This window comes from Sceloporus occidentalis, unplaced genomic scaffold (assembly GCF_023333645.1).
Source record: "Sceloporus occidentalis isolate IW3139 unplaced genomic scaffold, rSceOcc1.0.p SCAF_4, whole genome shotgun sequence".
Lineage (NCBI taxonomy): Eukaryota > Metazoa > Chordata > Lepidosauria > Squamata > Phrynosomatidae > Sceloporus > Sceloporus occidentalis.
Genome location: NW_028316984.1, coordinates 44,157,605 through 44,171,646, shown reverse-complemented (window position 1 = coordinate 44,171,646; position 14,042 = coordinate 44,157,605). Strand labels below are relative to the sequence as shown.

Below are 14,042 nucleotides of genomic sequence, written 5' to 3'. Positions count from 1 at the left end.
TTTACTGCATACTTCATTTGCCCCCCTCCTAGGAAACCACATCAGAAAGTGGTGCAAGTGCGAACAAGGGCCCTTTAAACCGGTTTACACCCGTCTGAAAACCATTTATTATGTAGTGTGAATGAGACCTTATATACTGGCCAGCTGAAAGTGTATTTGTTTCGCCTATGTTCAGCTCTATACAGATTAGGAAATAAATGTACCTGACTACTAAAGACACAGGAAGCTTTCTTATTAAAGGGAGAACCTTTTATCTTTCCACTGCTCAGAAATGCAAAAGCAGTATGTGCTTCCTGCAGCCCTAGATTTATAGAATTGGGCTTATTTCATTGATAAGCACTCCCTCTACTGGCAAAAAGTTAGCATTTCCCTCACAATAATAAGAATTCCACACTGCTAGGATGGGGAGTGTGTGGCTCTTTCAGGCATTGCTAAACTGCAATTCCCATCATTCCTCAGCAAGGGCTACGTGCTATTTTCCACACCTCTGCAACCTTGCATCACTAATGGGTGTTCTAAGCCTGTGCAATAAGCTTTAAGGAACAGAAATGTCTCTTCATAACCTTTTTTTTCCCAAAGGAAGAAAATCTGTTAGTGACATGCTAAAACATAGCATTATTTTTCCACAGACTCACAAGCCAGCTAAGCAACAAAGTTTCTCAATCAAATCTGTTCTCAGCCTTCTTGTCATGAATTCCCGATGGATGACTGCCAGAGTGAAAACTGGAGGGGGCTCCTGTAACTTTAATTGCTGTATTTGTTTTTGGCTCCCTTCAAGTTGTTTTTGACTTACGGCGCCCCAAAGGCAAATCTGCAATCTAGGGCTGAGTATGGCCACATACAGACTGCCAAAATAAAGCTGCTTCGGGACACTTTGGAGGTATGCTGTTTAAATGTTGCATGCATCCTAAGAGTCCAGAAGCTGTGCCAAAACTGCACTCCAGTCCTTAGGACTGGATCGTGGCTTTGGTGTGGCTTCTGGACTCTTAAGATGCATGCAGCATTTAAACAGCATACCTCCAAAGTGTCCCGAAGTAGCTTTATTTTGGCCTGCCTGTATGGGGCCTATATGACTCTCCCAAAGTCACTCCAGTGGATTTCCATACCTGAGCATGGATTCGAAAAGCAGTCTCTAGAATCCTAGCCCTACACTCAAACCACTACATGATGCTGGCTCTTGTTGTATAGAAGAGAGAATTTCAAGAGGAGTTGTTTCTCATGCAACCAAATTTCAAGCAGCACCTGTTGACGTTTTGTATTCTACAAACCATTAAAGGTACAAGAGTCTTCCTTTGTTTTTACTACAGCAGCCCTATTGCTAGGTGAGAATGGCCACAGCCCTGTATCTGTAATATGGGGCTAATACTGTCAAGCCACCTTACGGCACGGTTGTGTAGATTCAAGCAAAGGTTAAAATATGCAAGACACTATGGCGGGTTACAAACCGCCACTTGGGACGTCTTGGGCGTCTCTTCCAGACGCCCCTATTCCTGTTACGGACTCTGTCCATAACAAATGGCGGCGGCTGTTCCACACGGCCGCCGCCATCTTGACATAACGGACGCTGTGCGTCCACACGCCGCGTGGTGCTAATGATGTCGCAAGTGCGCCATTGGCGCCTCGCGGCATCATTAGCACGCCGCCAGAAGAAGCTCCATTTTGGAGCTTCTTTTTTGCTCCGTAAGGGAGCCGCGCGGTTTGGCTGCGGCGGCTCCCTCGCGGAGCAAACAGCAGCGCCGGGAGACCGCCGCAAAGTGGCGGTTTGTAACGCCTCAATGAATTTTTAAAGCCCTATTATCAATACATAGTATACTGTTTCCATAGAGCCAGTGTGGTGTAGTGCTTTGAGTGCTAAACTAGGACTAAATGAGATCAGAATTCAAATCCGTGCTCACCCATGGAAACCCACTGGGTGAGTTGGGGAAAATTATACTCTCTCAGCTGCAGAAATAAGCAATGGCAACCCCCCTCTAAACATATCTTGCCAAGGAAAAAACTCATGATAGGGGAGTTTATCATACAAGGAAAATTGGAAGTATAATCCAATGGCAATCCGAATGCAAGCATGGGATTTAATGTTATTTTGTGATAGACTACCACACGCAATTTCGGGCAATGGAAAGTCAGTCCAAACGCAATCATGGGGTTTCACGCTATTGTGTGAGAAGTGATCACATGCAATTTCAGGCAATGGCATGCTATTTTGGGGCAATGGGAAGTCAGTTTGAATGCAATTCACATTCATGTAAATTTGCTGAACTACTGAATTCACGTGAATGCGTTCTGGCCCCACTTTCTTTTCATTCGAAATTAAGAGAAATTCCTGCCGTGTGATAAACTCTAGGGCAGGGGTTCCCAACCTGGGTGTCGCGCCCCCTTCGCAGGGGTCGCCAGGTTGGGAATCCCCCCCACCTCCCACTTCCCCTTTTCTCCACGGGTGCTGGTGCTAGTGCAGGCACCGCATGAGGAAAAGGGGAGGGGGCGGGGCTCCCTCCTCTTTCCCTTCTCCCTGCAAGGGCTGGCCCTGGCATAGACACTCACAAGGAGAAGGGAATGGGGGCGGGGCCTCCTCCTCCTCCCCCCCTTCCTTCCCACAGCTGCCAGACAGCCGTGGGGAGGAAGGGGGGTCCTCCTCCTCCTTCCCTTCCCGCGGCTGCCAGACAGCCATGGGAAGGAAGGAAAGGGGGAGTCCTCCTCCTCCTCCCCTCCCTTCCTGCGGCTGCCAGACAGCCGTGGGGAGGAAGGAAAGGGGGGTGTCCTCCTCCTCCTTCCCTCCCTTCCCGCTGCTGCCAGACAGCCGCAGGGATTAAAGAAAGGGGGTCCTCCTCCTCCTTTTCTCCCTTCCTGCAGGACTTCCAGCCACAAAGCCTGCTGGGGCTTGTATGCAGCCGAAAATCCCGCCCCTTCCTGGCCTCCCAACCTATCAGGGGGGCCACGGGCAGGACTTTCCTCCCCAATGGGGGTCACGGCCCAACAATGGTTGGGAACCACTGCTCTAGGGTCACCATAAGTCAGAAATGACTAAAAGGCACACAACAACATAATTTTCACATGAATACTTACAGTAATTATTACGTCTTACTTGCCTCTCCCCATGGATCGAGGTGGGGAATAAAAACAATTAACGAACACGTAACGGTGCATCCACACTGCAGAAATAATCCAGTTTGACACCACTTTAACTGCTATGGCCCAATGCTATGGAATTCTTGGAATTGTAGTTTTGTGAGACATTTAGCCTTCTCTGCCAGACAGCTCTGGTGCTACAACAAACTACAGTTCCCAAAATTCTATAGCATTGAGCCACGGCAGTTAAAGTGGTGTCAAACTGGATTATTTCTGCAGTGTGAATGCAGCTAACATCAGTTGAAAACACATCAGTTAAAATACACATTGATTTAAGAAGAGAAATAAGATATATACATATTAAAACAATTCCCTTTTAAAGTTTATTGTTTAAAATTCTCAATTTAAAATTCATCTAAATAAACCTGCCAGAAGAGATGGATCTGCAATGCTCTTTTAAATTCAGACAGTGTATTCAGTTGTTAGATTTCTTCTAGCAGGTCATTCCACAGTCTAGGGGCAGTTGAAGAAAAAGTCCTCTGATTCTCCTCAGCACACTTCAAATGAAATCTGAGCAGATTAAGATTTAAAGGAAAGGGGTAGTGGCATAGTAGTTTGAGTGTTGGGTTATGACTCTGGAGGTCAGGGTTTAATTCTCAGCTCAGCTGTGAAACCCACTGGGTGAAATTGGGCAAGTCATATGCTCACAGCCTCAGAGGATGGCAACCCCTCCCCCTGGGAAATCTTGCGAAGAAATCCCAGTGATAGGTTTGCCTTAGGGTCACCATAAGTCGGAAGTTATTTGAAGGCATACATCAGAGAGAGAGAGAGAGAGAGAGAGAGAGAGAGAGAGAAGATAGGATGTGGGCTTTGATGCTGCCAAAGTAAACAATCCTCCCCACTCTTAAATGTTCCTTCTTTCCCAGATATTTCTCCCACAGATCATTGGCCTCTTTCATGAAGAGCTGAAATGCCTCTCTGGTTCATTATACTGTGTCAAGGGATTTGGGTACTACAAGGGTGCTGTTTGAAACCCCAAAGCAGACCATCACTACATACAAGCCACAACTTGTGGGCCATTTTGGGTGACTGCAAGGAAGTGATGTCACAATACTTCTAAGCACTTTTTAGCAGCACCCTGGGTCTCTCTTTCTCTCTCTCTATGGCAGAGACCTCAGAAACAGCATCTTTAAGCAGCCTGGAGTTGCTGGGAGGTGGATTTTTCCCCCAATCAAAACCTAGATTTTTGTAGGGACCAGAAAGATCCTAAGTGCTCCACTGTCCCCAAGCCTGCATGCAACCCATGGGCCACACAATCCCCACTATTAATGTAAAGCAGTGATTCCCTGACTTTAGTCCTCCAGATGTTCTGGACATCACCTTCCAACAGCCAGGAATTCTGGGAGCTGAAGTCTAAAACATCTGGAGTACAAAGTTTGGGGACCACTGGTGTAAAGCATTCCAGCTGTCATGTCACCTGACATTGCTGAGGTCTCTCCAAATGATTCTTCTAAGGCATTCTCTCCACCAGCCACACTGGGCTCAAATACTGTACTCTGCATCACATCCCTCACAGAGTCAGAAGCAAGAGGCCTGCCAGTTGCTGTTCTCTCATCCACAGGTGCAGGCATTCCATTTATGCTGGATTCTGTTCAAATAAAATAAAAAGCCACAAAAAGTTACATAAACCATTGCTTTTTAAACCACAATTTGGACCATATATGTATGCATGCAGCAAAACATGTCAATAATTCAAGTTGATAAACCCTGATGTAGAGGAATGAACAATTTTGAACTTAAATTTGTGAAGTGAACACTCAGTACAGATCACATCAGAGGCAGTCTGAAATCTCTGCCCAGATCTTCCAGCTGTTACTTAGGCCTGTTACAGACTGCCAAAATAAAGCTGCTTCGGGTCTCTTTGGAGGTATGCTATTTAAATGATGCATGGGTCCTAAGAATCCGGTGGTCGCGCCAAAGCCACACTCCATTCCTAAGCACTGGAGTGCAACTTTAGTGCAGCTTCCGGATTCTTAGGATGCATGCATCATTTAAACAGCATACCTCCAAAGAGACCCGAAGCAGTCTGTAACAGGCCTTAAGATCCTTATTTACGAGTCAACTTGTGCTTGAAAAATGTGTCATGAATCTTTACATATGACCTCACTAGCCATTCTGGTTGGGTTGTCCAAAAAATGTAACTTTCCGAGTCCTGGTGGCAATGCCTCAGCATAGGACTTTTCCTCCTTAGAGGTTTGGATGGCCACGGTGTACCTTGAATAGCTTGACTGGGTTATATTATATTATATTATTTATCTATTTGTTTCCTGGATTTATATCCCACCTCTCTCCCAAAATGGGATTCAAGACAGCCATTTCAAGACAGAAACGAAATTCAAGGTAGCTATTTACTGAGTTTTATTAAAGCTATGTCAATATATATGCAATGTATAGGGGAAACAGAGGAAAAAATATCCAACCAAATCAAAGACATAACACAAGCAACTCAGATGGGTAGCCCCAAGCAGAGGTACACTGGAAAAGGCAACTCTTTCTCCCAAGCTATTATCTTCTTCAGAAAACGTGAGTCCCTCAAACCAGCTAGTTGCCCTGGTAGGAAATATTAAAGGATGAAATCATTGGTTACCATTTTTCTGTCCGCATAGGGCATCTGCAACATTTCCATGCCCAGCATCACGCAAGGCTTCCAGAAATGGTGAGAACCATTGCCTCTTCCGCACTACCCTGCACAGCAATTCCCTCACTGCTTGTTTATTCCCTCCAGCATTTTCAGCTTCAATCTGGTTAAAAGAAATAGAGAAGGGGGAAACAAGAAAAAAGTAATATTTCTACAAGGCATTTCTCAGCACAGATAAAATACTTTATTTTCTAATAGTAAAACAATGTATTAAGAGTGTCTCTAGCTTTTAGATTAGAAAGGGAGGCAATTTTCACAACTGCAACACCATGAGCTGCATCTGTATCTCTGGACACCCCTGAACAGATGTTGTGTAATCTCCAGTTGCAATTAAATTTTTAAATGCGGGGTGGCTTTTTCCCTTTGGGGGATACTGGGAATGTGGTCAGAGTAAACTGCCACATGTGCAGACAGCTTGGGACATTTAGAGACAAAGGTCCTGTACAGACCGACCTGAAAGGCCGGCTGGGGGCGGAGTCAGGGCTTTGTGTCCAGATGACGCACATCTTGACCCTGCCCCCAGAGCACCATGATGCCACACACTGTTCCACACAGCGCACGGCATCATGGCGTTCCTCTGGTGCTGCATCCATACGAGACAGCGCCAAAGGAGCACTGTATAGCCATGCCGCCATGGCTATGGCACCCTTTCCTTTTCACGCCCGATCCGGCTAGGAAAGGAGCGCTGAGCCCCAAAGATATTAAAAATTGGCCTGTATTTTTTTAAAAAAAATGTTCTGGGGGCTTTGGGGGCCTCCAAAAGTAGAGGCTCCTTCAATCTTGTTTTAGAATGTTTTTATAAAAATAAAACTGGCTTCTTTTCAAAAAGCAATATTGAACATGACTTTCTTATGGACCTTGGCTCAAGACTATCTCCTCCTGTATGAGCCTGCCTCTATGTTTCTTATCTAAAGTCTTGCTACATGTCCTACCTTCTAGAGTGGGGCATGTAGCCCTGAAGATATTATTGGGCTGCAAATCCCAGTAGTCCTCTGGCTGCCTCCAGTAGCTTTATAGTCATGCATGAGGAACGTCGGGAATTGCAGTCCAACAACACTGGAAGATTTGCATGATTCCCACTCCTGTCCTAAAGAGATAAGGTTGATAGGAATTCAGTGGGGCCTTTTGTGTAGCTGCACCCTAGTCCTAGAAAGTTCTCCCCAGACAAGTTAGGCCAACCTCCTCTTCATTATTCTTTGTAATCCAAAACACACTGCAGAAATAATCCAGTTTGAGACTGTCCACATTACCGCACTACCCTCTTATGGTGTTGGATTTCAATATTACTGCTCTGGCTGCCTCCTGTTGCATTCTGGGGCTTGTAGTTCAATGAGGCCTAACAGTTCCCTGGCTAAAAATTCTAAATGGCCCTCCCCCTTACTGGAAAATCCCAGAATACAACAGGAGGCAGCTAGAGCACTAATAGTGGAATGGCAGCGCTGTAAGAGTGTAGTGCGGAAATGTGATGCTTTAACTGCCCTGGGTTAGTGCTAGAGAATCCTTGGAATTGTAGTTTGTTGTGGCACCAGAGCTCTCTATCTATGGAGGCTAAATGTCTCACAACACTATAGTTCTCAGAATCCCGTAGGATTGAGCCAGGGCAATTAAAGCAATCTCAAAATGGATTATTTCTGCAGTGTGTTTTAGACCTGTGATGACAAAAACATTGTTGCACCCAATTTATTGCTTTATTATAAATCCACAGTGTTACTGTACAAAAAATGTTCTTTGCTTTTGTGGTAAATTATAGGTGCGGTACAGACCTCCGAAAAAGGGAGGCATGCCGGCGCCTGTTTTTTCTCCATAGAGTAGCTGTAGCCGCCAAACCATGTGGCCTCCCTGCGGAGGAAAAAGAACCTGCAAAAAGCAGGTTCTTTTTACCCCACGGCAGTGGTGTAACGAGTGAGCCAGTGGCACACTTGGTATGTGAGCGCCGCACGGCACCGTGTGGACGTCACGCTACACTTACGTAACAATGGTGGTGCCCATGTATACAGGGCGCCGCCATTGTTACACCCGTCACATGAGGGTTGAGGGGCATGTGGGTGCTCCGCCCCCAGGCAACCCTAGCACGTGATGAGGGCGTCACAAAAGGCCCATCTGTACCGGGCCATAGTCCCAAAAAGGTTTTGCGTTAGTTGGAGGTAGAAACTTCAAAGAGTTAAACACCAATCCTTTGTTATCTCATGTTTAGAATTACCCAGTTGCGGTTAAATCTTCAAATCCAGCCAGGAAACATATTCGGGGGTAGCTATGCTGTCTATACAGCAAAATAAAACAAAATCCACAATCCACAAAGGAGTGATCCTTTTATTGGCCAGTTAAAATGTGAATGTGTAAATGATATTTAAAAAGAGCACACCCCACACCCACACCCCAAATATGCCAGGCTGCCTGTCTTCATGCAACTTTGCATCCCAGGGAGTTTGAATAATATGCACAACCAGTTATTCCCACCAAAAAACAAAACACAACAAAAAAAAAACCCTAATTCCAAAGATGGAATAAAGTCTTATTGGTTTAACTGTTCGTATGTTTGTTTAATCATCTCTCTACTGAATGAGCATTTACAATTGATAGATAATTGTCATATATGTTCAACTATAAGTTGACCTCATGTATAAATCGAGGGAAGGTTTTGGGGCCAAACTTATGGATTTTGATATGACCCGTGGATAAGTCAAGTGTAAAACCTAAGGGCATGTAACAAAAGTTCTAAAGGATGAAGCAAATGAAAATGGTGCCAAAGAACTTAAAAAATTCTAGGAGGCATAGCTCTTTGCATTCACATTAAGGGCTGGATGGATGAGAGAGTAGAGGGGGCAGATTACATTTTTGTCTTTCACTAGAGGGTGGTTCCCTGTTTATACTTAGAATGAAAGTACAGTACTTAACTTGACCCCTGGATAACTTGATTCTGGTTTTGGGGGCCAATTTTTTCCCTAAAATTTCTATTAGACATGAGTATATACAGTAATCACAATAAGAGGAATAAATGGTAAGTTTTACCTATACAGCACCTAAAAGGTTTTTTTCCATGTGTAGCAGTAGAAACCTCTTGAGAAATAAAATTTTCTCTATCCAAGAAAGAGGTCTGTGGCTTCAAAGAGACATAGGCTGCATCTGTGCTGCAGAAATAAGGTAGTCTGACACTGCTTTAATGGATTTGACACCATTCTATGGAAATCCTGGGATTTGTAGTTTGTTGTGGCACCAGAGCTCTCTGACAGAGGTGGTTAAATATCCCACAAACTACAAATCCAGGAAGTCCACAGCACTGGATCATGGCAGTTAAAGTGGTGTCAAACTGCATTATTTCTGTAGTGCAGATGCAGCCAGAAACACCCTGGATCCCAAAAGAGATTACAGCTGCTAAAAATGGGATTTAAAATTTACTTTCCTTTTGTTTTGGTTCCCACATGACCAAGGAAGGTATAGCTTCTGCCTACATAGAGATCCCTCCAAATGAACTACAGCAGAGACAACATCTATACAAAGTGACTCCAACACTGTCATTTTTCTTCCTCCTGTATGATTTTTTAAAAACATATTTTGCCTGATGGAAAAAGTCAGTGGAGCTTTGAATGTTGCATGATGTGTTTTGTGCACGTTGGTAATACCCATAAAGGTATCACTCCTTTTGTGGATTTTATTTTGCTGTATGGCACCACAGAATACATTCACATGGTAATCCTCTTCCAGGACTATACAACAAATGGGTTGAATGTATGAACAGTTAGTTGTGGGGTTAGGAACCCTCAGGGAAAATAATTGGTAAACTTGACCCCGCCAAACTCTGCTTCCTGATCCATGTAGCAAAATGATATCTTTCAGGAGTTGAAAACCTAATTCTGCCCTTATTTTGTGTTCATATTCTTAGGTTTCCAACCATGTACTGGAGACATCTTTACACTCAAACAGCCTTGTAATGGAGTCAGAGGTCATAGAGACAAAGCATCAAGTAATAAGGGACAAGGATGTGATCTGCCCACCCATCCAGTCCTGCTCCAGGTTTCCCTGTACTCTCTGAGATGTATATTCCACAGTGCTCTAATGTTCATCATCGTTGTCATCATTTATTTATTACTGTTCCAATAATATAACATGTGTATCACCCACCCTTATTCTCAGGAATAAAGGATGATATACATTCCTACATTCTCACAAACATTCAGAAAAACTCTGTGAAGTAGGCTATGATGAGACAGTGACTAGTCTGCAATTTCTCATTCACACCAGGATCAACTTTCCTTTCAGACATGGGCTGCATTTGCACTGCAGAAATAATTCAATTTGACACCGGTTTAACTGCCATGACTCATTGCTATGGAATCCTGGGATTTGTGGTTTGCTTCTGACAGAGAACGCTAAATATTTCACCAAACTACAAATCCCAGAATTCCACAGCATTGAGCCATGGTAGTTAAAGCAGTGTGAAACTGCATTACTTCTGCAGTGCAAATGCAGCAGCCATAGTTAACCAATGCAAATATCCCCCATGAATCCACAAATATGCCCTGAGACCAAGGATGGGCAAACACACAAGATGTCCTGCAATTCTCATGAACCTTCACCACTGGTTAGGCTACCTACAGCTGACAAACTGCTGTCAATCTACCTGGAAGACCACACTCCTCTAATCCTTGCCCTGCCTAGACCTAAACTGGCCCAAACAAAAGCTAGCCCAACAGATTTTTCTGCTTAAGGCACAGCAGGAAGTAGCACCTCATAATGCATACTACCTAATGCCAGCCAAGGATGCATGCATCTACACTGTAGGAATAATGCAGTTTGATACCACTTTAACTGCCATGACTTCATCCGACAGAATCATGGGGTTCACATTTTGGTGAGGCTCCGGTACTCTTTGGCAGAGAAGGCTGAAGGCCATGTAAAACTACAAATCCCAGGATCCCACAGGATGGTGCTGTAGCACTTAAAGTGGTGTCAAACTGCATTATTTCTACAGAACCAGCATAGTTTAGTGGTTTGAATACTGAATAATGACTCTGGAGAGCAGGGCTCAAATCCCAGCTCGGCCATGGAAACCCACTGGGTGACTTTGGGCAAGTCGCACTCTCTCAGCTTCAGAGGATGGCAATGGTAACCCTCCCCTCTGAAGAAACCTGCCAAGAAAACCCTGCCATAGGGTCACCTTAGGGGTGCCATAAAACTTAAAGATACACAACAAGAAGATGTGGACCCCAAATTATTTTGGCACAAGCTAGACAAGCTCATCACCACCTTTCCCTAATTCTTGGCAGAAAATATCACATGGCCCTTTCCAAATGCTCTCTTTTTGAGCACCCTCTGATATATATGTGGTGTGGGTGGCTCTGTTGTTGTTGTTGTTGTTATTGTTGTGTATCAAATCACTTCCAACTTATGGCAAACTGGCCGCCAACGTGGCATAGTAGTTTGAGTGTTGGACTCCAACTCTGGAGACCAGGGTTCGATTCCCAACTCCACCATGAAACCCCCGGGTGACCTTGGGCAAGCCACACTCTCTGAGCCTCAGGGATAGGCCATAGCAAATCCTCCTTTGAACTAATCTTGCCAAGGAAGAAAACCCAGTAAAAGGTTTGCCTTAGGGTAGCTATAAAAAGGAAACGACTTGAAGGGACACCATGCAAACAACCACCATAATAACAACACTACTGATTCCCAATGGATGCAGATTAACAGACATAATGGTGATCTGGTGTGGCACCAAGAACCAAGGTCAATATCACACTACACTGTTGTAGCGCTATTATTCCAGTTTAACTTCTGTGGCTGCCTCCTGGAGAATTCTGGGGTTTGTAGTTCAGTAAGGCCTAAGAGCTCTCTGGCTGGGGATTTTAAATGCCCCCCCCCCCAAAACTGCAAATCCCAGGATTCCACAGGAGGTGGGCATAGCATTTGAAGTGGAATAAGAGCACCGAGGGCCTAAACGCACTACAGAGATAATCCAGTTTGAGACCGCTTTAACTGCCCTGGCTCAATGCTAGGAAATTCTGAGACCTGTTGTTTTGTGAGACATTGAGCTTTCTCTGTCAGGGAGCTCTGATGCCACAACAAACAATTCCCAGGATTCCCTAGCACTGAGCCAGAGCAGTTAAAGAGGTCTCAAACTGGATTATTTCTGCAGTGTGTGATATTACTAACCCAATAGTAGTTCCCAAAGGAGACCAGGGTTCTGTTCCCAAATCTGCCATGAAACCCTTTGGGCAAGGCACACTCTCTCAGCCTCCTCCTCAGGGGAAAGCAAAGGCAAACCCACCTCTGAACCAACAAAACCCCAGGAGGACAGAAGTTGGAAAAGAAGGTGCCCAACCAGCAGTACCACCACCACCACCAAGGTCCAAAACACACTGCAGAAACAATCCAGTCCGAGACTGCTTGAACTGCCCTGGCTCAGTGCTAGGGAATTAGGGGATCAGTAGTTTTATTGTGGCACCAGAGTTCTCTGACAGAGAAGAGGCTCAGTGTCTCCTAAACACAACAGTTCCCAGAGTTCACTAGCATTGAGCAAGGGCAGTTTTAAAAAAAGACAAGAAAAGGCGACCTTTGCGCCTGGGTTGGCCAGAGTTCTTCAGGGGAAGCTTGTCTGTGGAGGCTGAGAGAGAGACCCTCCAAGGCAGTTCCAAAAGGAGGCCAAGGTTCGGTTCCCAGATCCTCCGTGAAACCCTTTGCACACTCTCTCAGCCTCCTCCTCCTCCTCCTCCTCCCCAGCTCTGAACCAACCTTGCCAGGAGGACACAAGTTGGAAGGGAAGGCGCCCCTTGGGCTGGGCTGGTGGGCCCGAGTTCTTCGGGGGCGGCTGCGACGGCACCTACCCTCTCCAGGTCCTCCCCGTCGAAGAGGCCCTTCTGGAGGCACTGGTGGGCCAGCTGGGTGGCTCGGAGCTGCTCCACCAGGGAGCCCTGCAGGAGGGCCAGCAGGAAGGCGCCTCCGTCGCTGGCCGCCTCCAGGGAAGGCGAGGGCAGGGCGCGCAGGCTGGGGTCCAGGTAGCTGGCCGCCCCGAAGCCCCCCTCCACCAGCGCCTGGTAGAACTCCTGGCACAGCCCCCGGCGCCCGCAGGGGCCCTGCTCCCGCTCCTTCTCCAGCTCCCGCAGCAGCAGCTCGGCCGCCGCCAGGTTGCCCTCCCGCTGGGCCACGGCGCGGATGCACTCCCGGGGCTGCGGAGGCAGCGAGGGCATCCAGTCCAGCACCCGCAGCACCTGCATCTCCCGCTTGATCCTGGCCCTGAAGCAGGAGAGCAGGTAGAGGAGGGCCTCCTCCTGAGAAGAAGGAGCACAAGGGCTGCCCTCCTCCGGCTCCATCGGGGCTGGGACTGAGAGGGACCCTCTTTACGCACAGCAGCGCCTGCCAAGGGCTCCCTCCCTCCCTCCCTCCTTCCCTTCTCTTTCCCCTTCCCTTCTTCTCTTCTTCTCCCTTCTCTTTTCTCTTCTCCACCTCTTTGCTTCCCAGGCTGCCTGGCACTCAAAGTCCAGCACCAACTCCGCCGGGGGCGGGTCCTCGAGTGGAGCCACTAGGAAGGAAGCCCCGCTACTTTCAGTTTCCATTCCTGCTGCTGCTGCTGCTGCTGCTTTCGGGAGGCAGCCCAAGGCGTTTCCCAAAGACTGCTCGCAGCATCACCAGTGACCAAGGAGGCAATTCTGTATCATCTTCTTTGACCCGCCCTGCTCAGCGCTAGGGAATCCTGGCCACTGGAGGGTCTGGGAGAGATCTCTGCCTGGGGCCACAAGAAACTCCCATTCCTAGCATTCCCCAGCACTGGAGAAGATCACACACGGATGGGATAGGAATAGGATTGCTTCCCCCATCCTTATCCCATCATCAACCCGTCAGTGACTGCCAGAGGGCAAAAGGCTTTCAAATTGTAGCCCCGATCCCGCCATTAACCCATCTTTAATGCGGCATTGCAAAAATGCAAACTCCTGTTGATGCAAAATGCCACTGTAATGACAGGCTAATGATGGCTTAATGACAGGATCTGCACAACGACATCTGAAAGTCTTTTGCGCAATCACCGTCAGTTGTGCTTTTCGGACAGGCTAGTTACAGGATCGCTACAATCTCTGAAACTCCTTCCCACAATTGTGCTGTAAGGATGGGACAGGAACAGAACAAGGACAGGATAACCCCCGTGTGATAATCTCCACTGAGCCAGGGCAGTTAAAGTGGTCTCAGACTGGATTATTTCAGCAGTGTGTTTTGGACCAAAATCCCCTCTTATGTGTCAGCTTTCTTGGCCCTGCCGGAGGATTTTTTTTTTTGTATATTCCCAAAGGCA

The 14,042-nt window shown here is 46.6% G+C and overlaps 1 protein-coding gene across 3 annotated transcripts in view; it reads right to left on the bottom strand.

The window, feature by feature from the left end:
* The window catches only part of IFIH1 (interferon induced with helicase C domain 1), a 34,770-nt gene extending 21,639 nt beyond the window's left edge, over positions 1–13,131 (bottom strand). For all 3 annotated transcript variants that reach the window (XM_089519880.1, XM_089519881.1, XM_089519883.1), the window contains exons 1-3: positions 12,583–13,131; positions 5,714–5,867; positions 4,544–4,714 (exon numbers count right to left, since the gene is read on the bottom strand). In XM_089519880.1, coding sequence (XP_089376006.1) covers positions 4,544–4,714; positions 5,714–5,867; positions 12,583–13,068 — 811 coding nt within the window. In that variant the 5' untranslated portion in view covers positions 13,069–13,131. The remainder of the gene's footprint in view (positions 1–4,543; positions 4,715–5,713; positions 5,868–12,582) is intronic.
* Between the last annotated feature and the right edge of the window lie 911 nt (positions 13,132–14,042).